Source organism: Sciurus carolinensis, chromosome 13 (assembly GCF_902686445.1).
Source record: "Sciurus carolinensis chromosome 13, mSciCar1.2, whole genome shotgun sequence".
NCBI classification, from domain to species: Eukaryota; Metazoa; Chordata; class Mammalia; order Rodentia; family Sciuridae; genus Sciurus; species Sciurus carolinensis.
Genome location: NC_062225.1, coordinates 4,114,789 through 4,132,572, shown reverse-complemented (window position 1 = coordinate 4,132,572; position 17,784 = coordinate 4,114,789). Strand labels below are relative to the sequence as shown.

At 46.7% G+C, this 17,784-nt stretch overlaps 1 protein-coding gene across 1 annotated transcript in view; it reads left to right on the top strand.

Annotated features, from left to right (window-relative positions):
- Positions 1 to 12,712: 12,712 nt before the first annotated feature.
- Positions 12,713 to 17,784, top strand: part of Mertk (MER proto-oncogene, tyrosine kinase) — a 108,734-nt gene continuing 103,662 nt past the window's right edge. Inside the window, exon 1 of the mRNA XM_047523035.1 lies at positions 12,713 to 12,980. Within this exon, the coding sequence (XP_047378991.1) occupies positions 12,917 to 12,980 (64 nt within the window). The 5' untranslated portion in view covers positions 12,713 to 12,916. The remainder of the gene's footprint in view (positions 12,981 to 17,784) is intronic.

Below are 17,784 nucleotides of genomic sequence, written 5' to 3'. Positions count from 1 at the left end.
GCAGTGTTTTGCTGGCTATCAGTAGATGCTGCCTCCAACCCCTGGAGGCCACCGACAGTCACTTGCCACTTGGGATTCCCCAACCTCATCAAAGCAGACAGTCAAGAAGGCAATAGAGAGTCCAATGGCCAGAAATAAGTCACAGTCTTGCATAATGTAATCACAAAGGTGACATCCCATCACCCTTGAGAATGAGAAGAAGCAAGTCACACTAGAGGATCGAGGAATTACACAGGGCAGTAGGGATGGGGGCCAGTCTCTAACATGTCATATAGGGCCTTCCCTGAACCACACATGTATGCCAGGCTCCTCCTCCCTCGCAGCCTTGAGACTACCTCCCTTCCACCCCTTCCTGCCAAGCCTGCATGGGGTCCGAGGCCAACGTCATCACAGCAATCTAAAAGTCTCAGAAACTATTCAAGTGACTTTTACTAAAGCAAAGTTTTGGGGGTTTTAGCTACTGCAAAGGAGAGAGAGGAGGCAAACGGGGCGTTTCACAAACACTGAAATCATCCTTGATTTTTATAGGATGGGGAAAAAGGACCAAAAAATTAGAGGGCAAAAGAAGAGGGGGGAAAAAAGTGAAGAAAGGAGCTTACTACATGTTCATCTATCTACATAGTAAGGGGCCAACAGGTACAATTGATGAATTATAGCATCATTAGCTTTTATGGATTTATTTCATTTTCAATACATGATTTACACACTTGAATTCAACTCACTCATAGGATTTATATTTGAAATAGACCAACCATCCCACTTTCCCCAGATCTAAGGTTTTCCAGAACATGAGGTTTTCAGTTTCAAAACAAGATAGCCCACACAAACTGGGATTCCTGGTTACCCTAGTTTTAAGCAAGAAAAGACAGCCTTTATATATGTCTAAGCAAACTCTGGGACCATGAGTATTTGGGACATTTAAGGGAAATGACCTATAAGTGTCCACTTACAGAAAAGCAGTCCAAAATAGAGTAAACAAAAGATTTCAGGGGTGATTTCTTTAGGAAGATAAAATTGACAATATTCTTGAAATATTTGTCTGGAGTGAAGATTTAATCTAATGAGGAGATGAGGGCTGGATTAGTAAGAAGTCTGAAAAAACACACAAACCACTTCTCATCCCAGGTAAACACAAAAGAATGCAGGAAGAAACAGTAACAGGCTCGGAAACCTCAGGCTGTTGATTCCTAGAGGCACTATTAAGCTACAGTAATCAAGTGATGGGTTATAGGGGAAAGTTCATGAACCCATGGAGCAGATAGAGTTGAGGAATAAATAACACAAATATGACTAATTGATGTTTTAAACAAACTTCGTTTTTTTACTCAGAAGTGTTTTGTCTTGTTTTATTTTTTCCCCCCATTCCGGAGTGCTGGGGATTCCTCATGCTAGGCAAGCACCCTCCGAGACGGGCTATATCTTCAGCACAAACTTCATTTTTTTAACTTAGATTTACAAAAATATTGCAAAGATGGTTCAAAGAGTTCTCATGTACCCACATCCAGTTTCCTTTTTTTTTTTTTTTTGGTACTAGGGATTGAACCCAAAGGCACTTAACCACTGAGTCACATCCCCAGCCCTTTTTATTTTTTATTTTGGGATGGGCTCTTGCTAAGTTGCTTTGGGCCTTGCTAAGTTGCTGAGGCTGGCTTTGAACTTGTGGTCCTCCTGCCTCAGCTTCCCAAGCTGCTGGGATTACCTTATGTTTACATTAGTATGATACATCTTTCAGAAATAATGTACCAGCCCGGCATGGTGGTGGATGCCCATAATCCCAGCCATTCAAGACTTAGGCAGAAAGATCACAAGTTCAAGTTCAATGTCGAGACCCTGTCTCAAAATAAAAAGGACTGAAGAGCTGATCCGTGCCACAGCGTGGATGAACTTATGCTGGGCAAAAGCAGCCGGGCACAGAAGGCTGCGTATTAGCCAGTTGCTGCCATCCCAGTGGCTTGGGAGGCTGAGGTAGGAGGATCTTAAATTCAAGAACAACCTCAGCGGGGCTGGGATTGTGAGTCAGTGATACAGCGCTTACCTGGCATGTGTGAGACACTGGGATCCATCCTCAACACCACATATAAATAAATATATAAAATAAAGATCCATCAGCAACTGAAAAAAAAAAAAAAAAAAGAACAGCCTCAGCAATTTAGCGAGGCCCTCAGCAACTTAGTGAGGCCCTGAGCAACTTAGTGAGACCCTATCTCTAAATACCCGGGATGTGGTTCAGTGGTTAGGTGCCCATGGACATTCAGTTCTCCCCGGCTAAAAGGTGGTGGGGTGGGGGACGGACATGTCACATTGATTCCATTCGTGTGCAATACCACAGAGTCAGAGAGGACAGGAGGGACTGACGTGGACCCTTGGTTGGGGGCGGGGTTTGACTGCTCCTGGGCAGGGGGTTTCTTTGTGGGATGCTGAAAGTTTCTAAAATTAGTGGTATTGGTGATGCCACAGGTCTGTGACTATACTAAAAACTGTTTAAGCGTGTTGTTCACTTTCTCTTTTCTTTTTGTTGTTGCTTTGGGGTGGGGGTGTTTGTTTTGTGGAACTGGGGATTGAACCCAGAGGTACTTTGTCACTGGGCTACATCCCCACTCTTTTTCTTTTACTTTCTTTTTTTTTTTTTTTTTGGAGTCAGGGTCTCACTAAGTTGCTCAGGGCCTTGCTCTGTTGCTGAGGCTGGCCTTGAACTAGTGATTCTCCTGCCTCAGCCTCCCAAATCACTGGGATTACAAGTATGTGCCGCTAAACTGTTGAATTGTACGCTTTTGTAAAAAGTAGAGTTTTACGGTATATGAAATAGGCCTGGAAAAAGTCATCATTCCTTAAAGTTATTAGATAGGACACCAAAACAAAAGAAAAAATTAAGGACTTGGACTTTATCAAAATTAATGCTATGCCAAAAACACTAAGAAAAAGAAAAGATAGGGGACTGGGGATATAGCTCAGTGGTAGAGCACTTGCCTGGTGTGCAGGCGGCCCTGGGTTTGAGCCCCAGCACAATAAAAAAAAATTATAGCTAATCAGTATGTCATCGATTATAACAGAATCACTATTATATGCTTTCATTTATTAGTTTATAATCTAAATTACAATCTTTCATAGGATTGCTCTTTCTGAATTCTAAAGGGTCAGTTGGTACAAGATGCTATTTAAAGGCTATTCCATTTGAGTTTGAGCAAGTATAGCAGTTAAGTCAATGATGAGAAATAAAGAAAAAAAGCTTTTTAATATGCTCTTTAAAAGAGTATTGTTGCTGGGTGCAGTAGCACACACCTATAACTCCAGCAGCTGGGTGGCTGAGGCAGGAGGATCACAAGTTAGAAGCCAGCCTCGGCAATGTAGTGAGACCCTGAGCAACTCAGTGAGACTCTGTCTCTGAATAAAACATACGAAGGGCTGGGGCTGGGGCTCAGTGGTTAAGTGCCCCTGAGTTCAATCCCCAGTACCTACCCCCAAAAAATTACTAGCGATGTGTTATCTGCCACCCAGCAGATCCCAGATCGCCATTCCTAAGGAGCTACCCGAGCCAGACCTCTAATTTCCACATATTGTTTAGCAAATGGAATCTCTTATGGGAACCATCTCCATTCCCTCCGACAGTCTGCGATGAGAAATCTGCTTTCGAGGTGGCTTTGGTGAGGAGAATAGTCTTTTTTGCATGCCCCATCTCCATTCCCCTAGAGCCAGGAAGGCAAAACCTGGAATACTAGCATCTTGCTCAGGAAACTAAATGGAGTGCCTATAAGCATCAAATGCAGTTCCCCAATAAACTAAAAGTTCACTTTTCAAATAAACTATGGAATCCAGACTTCTGTGCTTCTGGCATATTCGCTAGCATCCCGAATGAAGTCCCCAGCCTTCATCCTCTCGACCCCTCCCGTCTTCATTTCTGGACACTGGTACGCCCGCACTGTTTTATGCTGACTCGAGATTCTCCTCAGCACCATCTCAGCCCAGTGAACTCAGGTGTCCAGATACGTACACACCCTAGGTGTTGTTCAGCAACAGTCTGGGTAAAGAAAATCTTACCTACACCCTCTCAGGTTTCCCAAAGCTGCCAGCGCTAGACCCTGTTCCTCGGTCTGTTGTTTATTCCCTCCTACCCCCAAAGTCTCTCACTCCAGTGTTTATCCTTCCCACGGGGTGGTCGATCTGGCTGCGATGATCCCAGTCTTTTAAAGACACAATCTGAAGCTGGATGTGATGGGGCACACCTGGAATTCCAGCAGCTCAGGAGGCTGAGGCAGGAGGATCTTGAGTTCAAATTCAGCCTCTGTTTAGGAACAGTGAGATGCTAAACAACTTAGTGAGACCCTGTCTCTAAATAAAATATAAAAAAGGACTGGGGATGTGGCTTGGCGGTAGAGCTCCCCTGAGTTCAACCTCCTGTACAAAAACAAAAACAAAAAACAGACACAGTTCCCACCTGGCCCACATGCAGATTACCCCAGCTGGATACTGACACGTCCAGGCTGTCTTTCACCACCTGACGTGAGTCTTCAGGTATGCACCATCATCACAAAGTCTGCAGGAACTCGGCCTTCCAGCGCACGATCGAGCATGCAGAATAAAGTATCATACCCAGATTCTAAATCTGGGACCATGGGGCTTGTGTTGTGTGTTCCAGCACGGTGAGGACACACTCCATCTCCCTATACACTGTGGTGCTTAGGTCCTTGCATTTCACATTGATTTTGCAGGACACTAAGAGGATTCTCTCACATCCACAATCTCATTTCCCCAAGAAACTACGAAAGTTCAATAATTGTTTTCTACACATAGTTCAATACATTGAGGGCATCTTTACAAACTACCATCATAAAATCTTATTTCCAGTATGTTGGGTTTTTGTTGTTGTTGTTTTGTTTTGTTTTTGTTTTGTACCAGGATTGAACCCAGGGGCACTTAACCACTGAGCCACATCCCCAGCCCTTGTTATGTTATTTTGAGTCGGGGTCGCGCTAAGTTGCCTAGGGCCTCACTAAATTGCTGAGGCTGGCTTTGAATTTGTGATCTTCCTGCCTCAGTCTCCCCAGTCACTGGGATTACAGGCATGGGACACTACACTGGGCTCCAGTGAGTTTCTCTACTCCTGAATGGATTGTCTTACAAGGGAGTAAAACACAAAAGGAAAGCTCGATTCCACGATCAGGTTTACTGTGCTAAGAGTTTTCACTTGAACCATTTCATCTTACAACAACTACAAAAGTTATTGTTCTGCAAGATTAATTCTAGCAGGCCTGGAATTAGCCTGAGCTGTTGTGCTCAAATTCCTGCGTGGCACTGATCTCTGGCCAAGGGCGTGAAGCACACTGATTAATAATGTTGCTTTTTAATCATGGGTCTGAGGAGGTTCGGGGAGATCTGCACTAGCTCGCCAGCATTGTTCATTGAAAACAGATAGATACTTTGCACCTGGTCTCAGTGAGATCCTCGGAGAGCTATGTGGATAGAGCTGATTATGCCTTGGGAATATGCCTGTGTGTCCACCAAAATATGAAAATCTTCAACTGAAGCTGGGCACGGTAGTGCCTGCCTATAATCCTGAGGAGGCAGAGGCAGGAGGATCATAAGTTTGAGGCCAACCTCAGTAATTTAGTGAGGCCCTTAGCAACTTAGCAAAGACCCTGTTTTAACATTAAAAAATAAAAAATGTGTCAAGCCATATTCCTTACAGAAGGGAGGACAAGTGTCCTGTATCTGACTTCTCTAGACCCCTTACCAAGAATAGCCCTTGATGGTGATGCACAATCTCACTTTATAGCTGTTTGCTATATTGTGTCCTTTTCTTATAACAAACTATAGATTTTGGATTTGGTGACTCTTTAGCCATGGAGCCTTCATAGGATACTACTGTTGGATATTTGTGTTCAATTCAATATTCTAAATGGACTGTTATGGACCCCTGAGTCCCCAAGAGCCATACACCTGTGCTCTCAGTATGTTCCTTAGCACATTGAATGCGTCTCTTCCAAGCACCATCTACATTATCCAGGAAACTGCAAGACACTTCCCTCATGATTTTGGTGTGGACTCTTTTTTTTTTTTTTGTACCAGGGATTGAACCACTAGCTACATCTCCAACCTTCTCTATCTTTTATTTGGAGACAGAGTCTCACTAAGTGGCTTAGGTCCTCGCCAAGTTGCTGAGGCTAGCCTCGTACTTGCAATCCTCCTGCCTCAGCCTCCTGAGTTACTGGGATTACAGGCGTGCACCACTGCGCCCTGCTGAGTTGACTCCTTGGCACCATCCCAGTTCCCCAGCAAACTTCAAGAACTTGTCTTTCCATTTCCAACACGTCGCTCAGCACACTGATTAGAGGACAAGAGGTGAAGGGCACAGAGGCTGTGGCGTTGGAAATCACTCAGCTGGCCCTGAAACCACCAGGAATCATGACAGGCTCATGAAGGAGGCGGCTGCGATGCGGGAGCAAGAGGGAGAGGCCAGACCTCTGCAGACGCTTGCAGCAAGCCGGGCTGGGTAGACTAACGACAGAAGATGTGAAGGCAGAGGCTTACGAGAAGAGGGACAGAACGGCCTCGAGGTGGCACGGAGTAAGTTCAGGGGACATGATTCACCAAAGGAAGGCCAGAGTGCAGTTATTGGAGGACCCATGTACAGATGCTGAGTGTGCGAGCCAGGTTGTCCAGGCTTGATGGACAGACACCAGGGTCCATGAGACAGAGGCTTCCTGGTGGAGGAGCCCCATATTGTCTCAATGACACATCTCAGGCGTCTGTCTTGTACCTGGAATTGAGCAGGTGCTCAGTCCATTTCTGGGCAGAGATAAGTGACCAAGTGGTTCTCTAGCACTGAAGCTAGAATAAAGCCATTGCAGGGCACAGCGTTTATTCTCAGCGTCTCCTGAGCCAATCCAGGCGTCCGAAGGTCAGGTCGTCAGTCTGTACTGTGTAAAAGTGGAAGCGGAGAGGCTGGCTGTGATTTGGGCATCCACATGGCAGACTGGAAGAAGGAGTAAATTATAGGCCATGCTGAGGAACTGAGCAGACACTTCACAGAAGAAAAAATACCATCCATCAACAAATAGATGAAAAAAATGTTCAACCTCTCCAGCAATTAGAGAAACGCAGATCAGAAGAACTGCACTGAGATTTCAATTCATTGCAGTCAGAATGACAATCATCAAGAATACAAGCAAGAGGCTGGGGAGATAGCTCAGTCAGTAGAGTGCTTGCCTTGTAAGCATGAGGCCCTGGGTTCGATCCCCAGCACCCCCCCCCCCAAAAAAAAAAAAAAAAAAAAGAATACAAGCAACAATAAATGTTGGCAAGAATGTGGAGAAAAAGATACATTCGTACATTGCTGGCTGGAAAGAAGTATCGAGATTCCTCAGAAAACTTAGAATGGGACCACAACTTGACCCAGCTATCCCACTCCTCAGCTTATACTTAAAGGACTTAAAATCAGCATACTATAGTAATGCAGTCACATCAATGTTTATAGCAGCTCAATTCACCATAGCTAAAATATGGAACTAACCTAGGTGCCCTTCAACAGATGAATGGGTAAAGAAAATGTGGTACATATACACAATGGAGTATTAATCATCCTTAAAGAAGAATGAAAGTATGGCATTTGCTGGTAAATGGATGGAGCTTGAGAATATCATGTTAAGTGAAATAAGTCAATTTCCCAAAACCAAAAGCTGAATGTTTTCTCTAATATGTGTATGCTAATTCACAATAAGCAGGTGGGGCTAGGGAAGAATGGAGGTACTTGGATTAGACAGAGGGGAGGGAAAGGAGGGGAGGGGAAGAGAGGGGGAGGAGAGGGAGCAGAGGGGGAGCAGAGGGGGAGGAGAGGAGGACATATGGGGGTAGGAAGGACAATAGAATGAATCAGACATTATTACCCCATGTGCATATAAGACTACACAACTGGTGTGATTCCACATCATGTACAACCAGAATGAGAATTTATACTCCATTTACATATGATGTGTCAAAATGCATTCTACTGTCATGTATAACTAATTAGAACATTAATAAACTGGATTTAATGGATATGTACTTTTCTTTTTTAACTCATTTATCCCTAGATCTGTTTTCACTCAGACATGATCTCAAAAAATGAAATGTAAATTAAACAACAAAAAGGTTCCTAAAAGATAGAAATTATGGCAGTCATAATGTCTGATCACAATATAATAAAATTACAAGTTCCCAACAAGAGTTAAAAAAAACCACTCATTTTAAAACAACTGTCTAAATAAGTCTAGAGTAAATAAAAAATAAACTGTCAACTTATAAATTGCTTAGGAATGATAAAAATGGGATAAATTCAAGCCAAAAGTGCTACTATACATAAAATTGCTCTTTAATATTTTTTAAATTTTACTTTTTTTATTTTACAGACTGCATTTTGATTCATTGTACACAAATGGGGTACAACTTTTCATTTCTACAGTTGTGCATGATATAGATTCATACCATTCATGTAATCATACATGTACATAGGGTAATGATATGTCTCATTCCACCATCTGTCATACCCCACCCCTCCTCTCTCTCATTTCCCTCTAAGTAATCTAAAGTTCCTCCATTCTACTCTCACCCCCCACCCATTATGTATCATCATCCACTTATCAGGGAAAACATTCGGCCTTTGGCTTTTTTGATTTTTTTTTTTTATTGTAAACAAATGGGATACATGTTGTTTCTCTGTTTGTACATGGCGTAAAGGCATACCATTTGTGTAATCATAAATTTACATAGGGTAATGTTGTTTGATTAAAAGGTAGTTGTCTTTTTTTCTCACCATGCTGGGGATTGAACCCAGGGCCTTGGGCTTGTGAGCCGAGCACTCTACCAACTGAGCTATCTCCCCAGCCCTCGGCCTTTGGCTTTTTTGGGATTGGCTTATTTCACTTAGCATGCGATTCTCTAGTTCATTCATTTATCTGCAAATGCCATAATATTATTATTCTTATGATTGAATATTATTCCATTGTGTATACATACCACATTAATGTTAAAAAAAAGTTAGTTGGAGAAGGTATGAATAAATGGGTGTCCTTCTATATGACTGTGAATAGAGTAAATGATAAATTCTTTCTGAAAAACTCAATGGGCCAGGTGTCTATACAGTTTTTGGTTTTAGCATAGATGTCTCTATTCAGCAATTCTATTTCTAAATATATAGCTAAGAGAAATATTTCCTTCTTAATATAAATAGGCAAATATAAACCTATTTACTTCAGCATTATTTAAGAAGGTAAAAGATGCAAATGTCTTACAAGTGCATCAATAGGGAGTCATTAAATAAGATTTGACATATCTATGCAATGGAATATCATGCAACCTTTAAAAAGGACGTGGGCAGTGATTTAAAATGTCCTCAAGACCCATTTTTAGGCAGAAGTAGGTTAGAGTAAAATTTTGTAGAAAAAAAACTGCAACTTACTCTGTGAGTATGTGTACAGTTATCCCTCAATATCCTCAGAAGACTGGGTCCAGGATGTGATGGATATCAAAATTCATGGATTCTCAAGTCTGATATAAAATGGTGAAGTATCTTCAGATAACCTATGTACATCCTCCTATCTACTTTAATATACCTCTAGATTACTAATGGGACCTAATACTATATAAATGCTATGTAAATAGTTGTTATACTGTTATTTAGGGAAGAGTGACAAGATAAAAAGTCGGTACATGTTCCATACTGATGCAACTTTTTTCCTAAATATCTTCAATAAACGGTTGAATCTGTGGGGGAAAAATACTTAGAACAAATAAGAAAGGAAAAATATATATATAAATTACAGGCACGACTGGGGACAAGACTGAGGGGGCAGAGGACAGAGGGTAGGAGGACAAAGAAGAGCAGGACGTGGTTTGGAACGGGGTGGGAGAGGCCGTCATTTCACGCGTGGTCTGGCATGCTCCCGGCCTCGGAGGGGGAGTCCTGAGTCTTGTCACTGATATGCTGAGCACGCTTGATGCATGATGTGGTCACAATGCCATTTTATTTCAGTTACAGACCTTCTGCACTTGAATGGGCAGGGGTCATCTTCCCTACCCCCGGTGGACGCTGCTACAGGCCCTTGCCGGCCGCTTTTCCAGAGCTCACGAACAGCAGCGCTCCTGCTTGTGACATGCAGGTCTAAGCGGCTCCAGGACACGATGGCCTTGGAGCACAGATTCCTATGGATGTATGGCAACTGAGAAGACCCAGAGCTGACACCCCACATTTTAGTTCAGTTTTGGCATTTGTGGAGGTTTTACAACATAGCTGCAAATTCTTGGACACATCTCTGAAGAGGAGTTGGGGGTCCAGGGCTCCTCCCTACGAGGGTAGGCACGTGACTGCTGCCCCCTAAGAGTGTGGTGACATGGAGCTCTGTGGCATGAGGTCATGCAGCTTCCACCTTGCTCACTGGATGCTTGCTCTGGGGGCCGCAGCTGCCACCCTGGCCTTATTTAGACCTCCCATCATCCGGTGCAGTGGGCACTATGCACATGGACTAACCTTAGCTCAGCAGTTGGCCGTCTGTGAAAAGGCCACACCACAAAGCTCTGTGAGCTGTGTAAGCTCACGCCTGCTTGGCTCTGCTACTGCAGCACAGCAGACATAGGTGACATGCACAGGGATGACTGGGGTCCTGCTGGTCACCATGGTGCACACCTGTAATCCCAGTCGCTGGGGAGGTTGAGGCAGGAGGACGGCAAATTCAAAGCCAGCCTCAGCAACTTAGTGAGGCCCTAAACAACTCAGGGAGACCCTGTTTCAAAATAAAATATAAAAAAGGGCAGCGGATGCGGCTCAGGGGTTAAGTGCCCCTAAGTTCAATCCCCGGTACCAAAAAAAACAAAACCAACTGTATTCCAAAAACACTGACATACTGACCTGCAAGAACAGGCTACAGACTCTAGTTTGATGACCCCTAGATAATTCTAGGTACCAGCCACTTGAGCCTAAGAATCCAGAGAGCACATCTCTGTGCTCTGTCCACATCTTTGACTCACAGAATCCATGAATCTCACAAAGTGACTGAGCTTTACTCCTACTATGTTTGGGGTGGCACATCACATAACGACAGAATAGCATTGTACAAAGCAGGCCTCATTAAGAAAGTAAGATTTGAGTCTGGTGTATACACATGTAGTCCCAGCAACTTGGCAGGCTCAGGCAGCAAGATCTCTGGAGCCCAGAGTTCAAGGCCAACCTGGGTAACACAGGAGACACCATCTCTAAAAAATAAAAAATAAAAAAAAAAATTTAAAAAAATGTCTTTAGCTGAAGGAGTGCCTGGTGTACACGAGGCAAGGAAATTACAGAAGAACTCAGCTGGAGTGCAGGGGGATGTTGGTGGTCCCCTCGAAGGCTATGGAGGCCAGGTCTGGCCACAGTGTGACCCGGCTGGCTGCACTGCAAGGCATTTCCCCTCCTCCCAGCTTCGGTGCAGGACCTTGCACACCTTCCCTCGGTCTCCCCCTCAGCCAAGGACCAGTGGCAAGCTCCTGAGAAGTCTGTAAAACTGCATGGCTCTAGAGCTATGCAGAGACACCGGCACCTCCTGGGGTCTGGCCCCGCGGTCGGGTGTCATCCCAATGACTAGGGACCCCGCGAGCGGACAGCGCACTGGCTTTGCCCCCTGTGCAAAGATCTGAACCCATCTGTGCTGCCTGTGTCCTTACTTCCAGCTCTACAGGAAGCGGCCTGTGGCCAGGAGGTGAAGAACTGCTCGGAGAGAGGCCAGCATCGATGGACGTGGAGTAACACGAAGCCAGAGAGGAAAGTGGACCAGGTGGTGCAGGGCCCGTGGGCCACTCACCGGACTTTCGTGCCGAGAGAAAGCAGGAACTGCAGAGTATTGGGGAGTTTTAAGGGTGACCCGACCTGCCTGCCAAAGGATCGCAAACGCATACACTCTACGTGTGTTTGTTTTAAGAAAGTATTACGTAATGTGAGGCACGGTCACTGTGAGCAAAGAGGTTCCCATCTCCGTCACCACTTTCCCTGCTGCAGCGCTCGCGGACCTTCGCCCTTCGCCGCGACGACGGCCGCTGCACTTTTTCAGGGACTCTCAGTTCCTCCACGAGCGTCACTTCTTTAGACTCGTTCCTGCGGCGCTGCGAAGGGCTCTTCCCCGACGCCTCCTTTGGAGGCCGCGAGCTCCCGGACACCGAGGCCACCCGCTCACTCGAGGGGGCACCCAGGAGCCGCTCGGCGGGGGCCGGAATGTACGCCAGGCTCAGCAGGGAGCGCTGCCACCGTGGCCGCCGCTTTGGGGGCGGCTGCTGGGGTTTCCCGGGTCTGCAAAGCCTGGATTGCGGAGCGTCTGGACCCTCCTGATGGGGCTGCCTCAGGCGCCTCCACTCGTCCCCTCGGCTCCCTCCGGTCGCGCACGTGGGAAGCCGGGCCTGCAGCCACCCAGCGCCCCTCTCCTGCCCGCCTCCCGCCCGCCTTGCCTTTTATTTCCCTCAACTCTCCGGGCTCCTTCCAGCCCCCTCCTCTTCCTCTCCGCCTCCGCCGGCGCCCCGCCTCGGGCGGCCGCCCCTACTCCAGCCCCCTCCCTTTCCTTCCCTTCCGCCCCTCCCCCGAGCTCGGCGACCTGCCTGGACTAAGCCGAGATCCGCCCCCACCGGCACCGCCCCTTCTGGGGGTTCGGCCCCGGGCCCGCCCCTCTCCGCCCGGTCTGCCGCTCGCGCCCTGCTTTCCCCGGCAGCGCGTTCCCCTGCCCGCCCCCTCTCCACCCCAACCTGCTCGGGGCCGCCCCTTCCAGCCCTCGGCGCCTCGGGTCTGCGGCTCCAATCCGCCACTCGGCGCCTGCTGCCCGGGCCGCCGGGACTGGGGCGCTGCGCTGGCGCCCTGGCTGGCGAAGAAAGTTCGGGGAGTCCATCCGTCCATCGGTCCAGAGAGAACTTCCAGACCCTCGGCCCCAGGATGGGGCTGGCCCCGCTGCTGCGGCCGCTGCTGGGGCTCTTCCTCCCCGCGCTCTGGAGTGGAGGTGAGAGCTCGGCGCCGGGGCCAGGCGGGCGCGCGGGTCGGCAGTGCGTCGACGCGGCGCTCGGGCTGCGGGGCAAGTTTGCCAGCATCCCGCAGCCCACGGGGAGCGGGCAAAGCCACCTCCTCGCCGACCGCAGTCCCTCTGGCGAGCCATCGGGGTGTCCCCGAGGGCTTTCAGGCTCCGTCGCGAGTGCTGGTCCTAGTGGAACCGGCGTGGGGTCCTAGGGGGGCGGTGCACGCGCCCCTTCTGCGCGGAGGAGGGAATCGAGTTCGGCTGGGCGAGCCTCGACTCCGCACATTTTTGGCGTGGGGCGCAGGTCTGGTCTGGACCCAGCCAAGAACTTTCCCCTAGACTGCGTTGCGTAGTTGGGCCAGAAGAGTCTGGCGGGCCTTGTGGAAGCTACGGACCGGGTCTCCCGGGGACCCGCGCCCTGCGAGCGAGCTGGCTGTAAGGGTTGGAGTCGTCGCACCCGGAGGTCGCGATCCGCCGAGCCTGGGCGTCGGGCGGGCGAAGACGGAGTTGGGGCGGCTTGCACTGGGCCCTTAGGTGCAGTGCTGGCCCGCCTTTGCAGGGCGGCCCTGCGCTTGTGGCGGCCTGGAGGGGGCATGCTTTTCACCCCGTTACCGCAGAGCGGAATCCACTGTGCTTGGGCTGCGTCTCGGGTCATCTCGATTCTGCCCAGGGTCTCGGGCTCTTCAGAAAGGCACTGCATCGGTAAGTGGGCCCAGGCAAGGCAGGTTCCATTCTGCGCCGACCGCTGCTTTGGAGGGTACGTGACTGACAGATTTCAAGTACGATCTCTGATGCTCTTCCCAGGAAGCTGGGAGAAATTTACCAGGCTTTACCCGAAAGAAAAAGAAATGGGGAGGGGTGGAGGAGAACTGAGCTAACACATCCTGGGGATTTCCCTTCCCCAGAAAGTTTTATTTCCATTCCGTTTGAGATTTTTGTCTCTTAATTTTGAAGATGGTTGACTAACATTCACCTACTATTCTCAAAGATGCTTTTTAAGAATACCTGGGCCAATCTCAAAAAACTAAGGGACGAATGATCTCGCTGATAAGCGAATGATGACACATAATGGGGGATGGGAGGGGGGCAAGAATGGAGGAAGGAGGGACTCTATAGAGGGATAAGAGGGTGGGAGGGGTGGGGGGAAGAAAAAAATAACAGAATGAATCAAAAACTATTACCCTAGATAAATGTATGATTACAAAAACGGTATGCCTCTACTTCATGTACAGAGAAACAAGATGCATCCCATTTGTTTACAATAAATATGAATTTAAAAAAATAATACCTGTAAAGTTTCCATTTACAATCAAGCAACTTAGTTTTTTCCTTTCAAGGCTCAGTTGCTTAAATTAAAATTTCTTTTCTTTTTTTTTTAATACCAGGGATTGAACCTAGGGGTGCTTAATCACTGAGCCTCATCCCCAGCCATATATATATATATATATATATATATGTGTGTGTGTGTGTGTGTGTATGTATATATATATATATATATATATTTTTTTTTTTTTTTTTTTTTTTTTTAAAGACAGTTGTTTAGGGGCTGGCTTTGAACCTGCAATCCTCCTGCCTCAGCCTCCTAAACCAGCAGGGTTACAGGCATGTGCCTCTGGGCCCAGATTAAATGAAAAATTCTTAACACATTCTCCTTATGCACGTTCAATTACATAAGCTTTTCCTAATACAAGGCAACATAGCAATTTGAAACAAACATCAAGAGCCAAAACCAAGCAAAGAACTGAAGCACTTCTGTTCTCCACCGCCTCCCCCCACCAAATCCTCAAAAATTCCTCAGCATTTCTGCCACATCCATTTGCTCATAATCTGCTGCAAATCTGGCCTATTTTGAGGCCAGCCAGGACTGGTCATAAACAGTCCTGGAGGTGGTGAATGTGGTAGACATTATGGGAATTGTAATAGAAACAGTAGTTTTTGTGTTAGATATTTTAAAAATTGGATGTTATTCTTTTTAAAATATATATTTTTTAGATGTTGGTGGACCTTTATTTTATTCACTTAGTTTTATGTGATGCTGAGAATCGAACCCAGTGCCTCACACTTGCTATGCAAGCACTCTACCACTGAGTCACAACCCCAGCCCCTGGATGTTACTCTTTCCTAAATTTTTAAAAAGCTGTAATGAAGATTTTTTTGTGACCTGCAATCAGTTTTAGGCAGGTAATCATAGGTCTTTTAAAATCCACCCGGCAGGAAGAACAAAAAGGTTTTCGAATTTGTCTTCTCTTTTGATTTTTTTTTTTTATCTTGAAGTTTACCTGTGAGATTTCTGAGTGATCCAGCTTACCTTGTGAAAAGCATAAGGGTTGGGATTTATTTATTTGTTTATTTATTCTTTTTTGAGGTGCTGGGGATGGAACTCAGGGCCTCCAGTATGCTTGGCAACTTCTCCACCACCGAGCTATACCCCAGCTCCAGGATGGGACTTGCGCGGACTGGTAGAACCAAGGGAAGAGTGCCCTACGAAGGGATTAGAGGTGGAAATTAGACTGTCTAGTTTTAAGGTTTTCCTATTGCATATGTGGGGCCTGAGTGGTTTGCTGTCCCAACAGGAGAAAAACAGGGTGTGAATGTGTGCAGAGTGTACATTGCACAGGAATAGATAAATAATTAAAATTTAAGCATCACTTTAACCCAGAAACTGTCCCCCCCACCCCTAAACACAGACATAAACACCACCCCACGACAACCTGCCCAATGCAGAACTTAAAACCGCCCAACCCCGGGCATTTCCACTCCTTCCACCACTTCCTTTCTGCTTACTCTCTGGTGGGGGCGCCAGTGAGCAGCAAAGCCACACACAGGGTGGCTCTAGGGGAGGGCCCTGGAGAGGACAGAGGAGAAGAAAGGAGACAGTGGATACAAGTGGAGGTGTTATGAGGACCTGGCCCAGGACAGAGCTGCTCAGAACCTTAGAGCAGATTGGGCTTTGACAATTGTTTAAGGAACTGGCAACTTTTCTCTCCCAAGTTGATACTGTAGCAGGTATTCCAATGTATCTGTAAACATTTTCCCAGTGACAACTTCAGGTTATGGTGTTGCTGAGGGGCTTCATGGCAGTGGCCTCAAATGCTTTTTGGAAGTAAGCAGACCTTTTCTTTCTTTCTCTTTCTTTCTTTCTTTCTTTCTTTCTTTCTTTCTTTCTTTCTTTCTTTCTTTCATTCTTTCTTTCTTTCTTTCATTATTTCTCTCTCTCCCTCTCTTTCTTTCTCTCTCTCTTTCCTCCCTCCCTCCCTTCCTTCCTACCTTCCTTTTCTTTCCAGTGCTGGGGAGGGAACCCCGGGTGGGCTCATGTTAGGCAGGTGCTCTACGAAGCACTGAGCTACATCCCCAGCCCAGCAGGGCATTATGTTCATGAGTGCTTGAATTTTAAATATTTACTCTGACCCATTTTCTTAAATTGCAGAGTGGAATGCAGTTGTTTTTTAAATTGATAATGATTATGCTTGTAAATCTTATTTTTTGAAATAATTTCTAGATAGTCCCTGGAGAACGACCAGTGAGTGGTGTTGTCCGTAGTAGGAACTAGCAGTCAGTGCTTGCTGGTGACAAAGAGGTTGACTCTGGATGTCAGTGAGCTGGGCACAGGCTGCCAGGTAGAGAAGCTGAGAGGTGACCTCGGCCACCTATCTGTCCTAAGCACTGCGCACGTCATGGCCAGAATAGGATTTTTGAAAATGAATCTGCTTGTTTTACCCCCTTGTTAAACATCCTTAATAGCTTCCCTTTCCTTACCAGGTTTGCAAAGACTTTGACTCATTTCTAGTCATTTCCCCTGTCCCTGCTGACCAGCCACCTGTGAGGGTGCCTGCCTTCACTGTGGCACTTGGGCAGCTTGGCAGTGCTGTGCTCCAGCTGGAAACTCCCCCCAGGGGCTCAGCGTGCTGGCTCCTTCCGGTCCTTTGGATTTCAGCTCAGATGTGCACCTGAGAACATTCTCCCCAGCCATAGTTACCTACCACCCCCAACTAAATTTAACTTGCTGGTAACAGTAATCAGTACTTGATTTGTTGCTATTTACTCTTCTCTTGACTGGCTTTTCCTCCACTGTCCCCCCACTACGAGGTAAGTTCCAAAGGGCAGGAGCACACACCCTTCTCTGCCAGCGTGGTGCAGGGCCACCAGGCAGTCAGTGAGTTTGGGGGGCTGGGGCGGGGCGGGATGAGAGTCTTGTTATGTGCTTCTTCCTGGTCTCTTCCTGCTGACTTTTCCAGAAACAAAATCACTGAATCTCTTGCCCTAGAGCTTTTAGGTTATTCATAGAAATCTTTATTTTACCTACCCTGCCCCCCAAAGCGTCAAAGTGATGTCATTACTGGAGAAGTTAGGAAATTAAGAAAGGGTAGATTTTCAGACTCCGTAAGCCCCAAAGGTATTTGTCTTTTAACTATTCCACCTAGGAAAATAAGTCAAAAACTGGTGTGTGTGTGTGTGTGTGTGTGTGTGAGAGAGAGAGAGAGAGAGAGAGAGACAGAGAGAGAGAGAGAGAGACAGAGAGAGTGAAAAGGAGTTTTAGCGCTCCTTGGCCAGGGGCAGTTTGCCCTGAGTGCTTTGATTCTGACCCAAGATCAGTAGTTTAATCTTAATCCACAGCACATGGCTCTGGGTTGGTATGCGTCTCTGCAGAGGAGTTTAATTATTATAAACACCGAAAAAGAGGCTTCTGCTTATGTGCTTCTCGGGAATAAAAACATTGGCCGGGCTGGCCTCCGTGGGCCCTGAGGAACCAGCTGACCCTTAGGACCTCCAGTTTATTTTTGGTGCAGTGGGA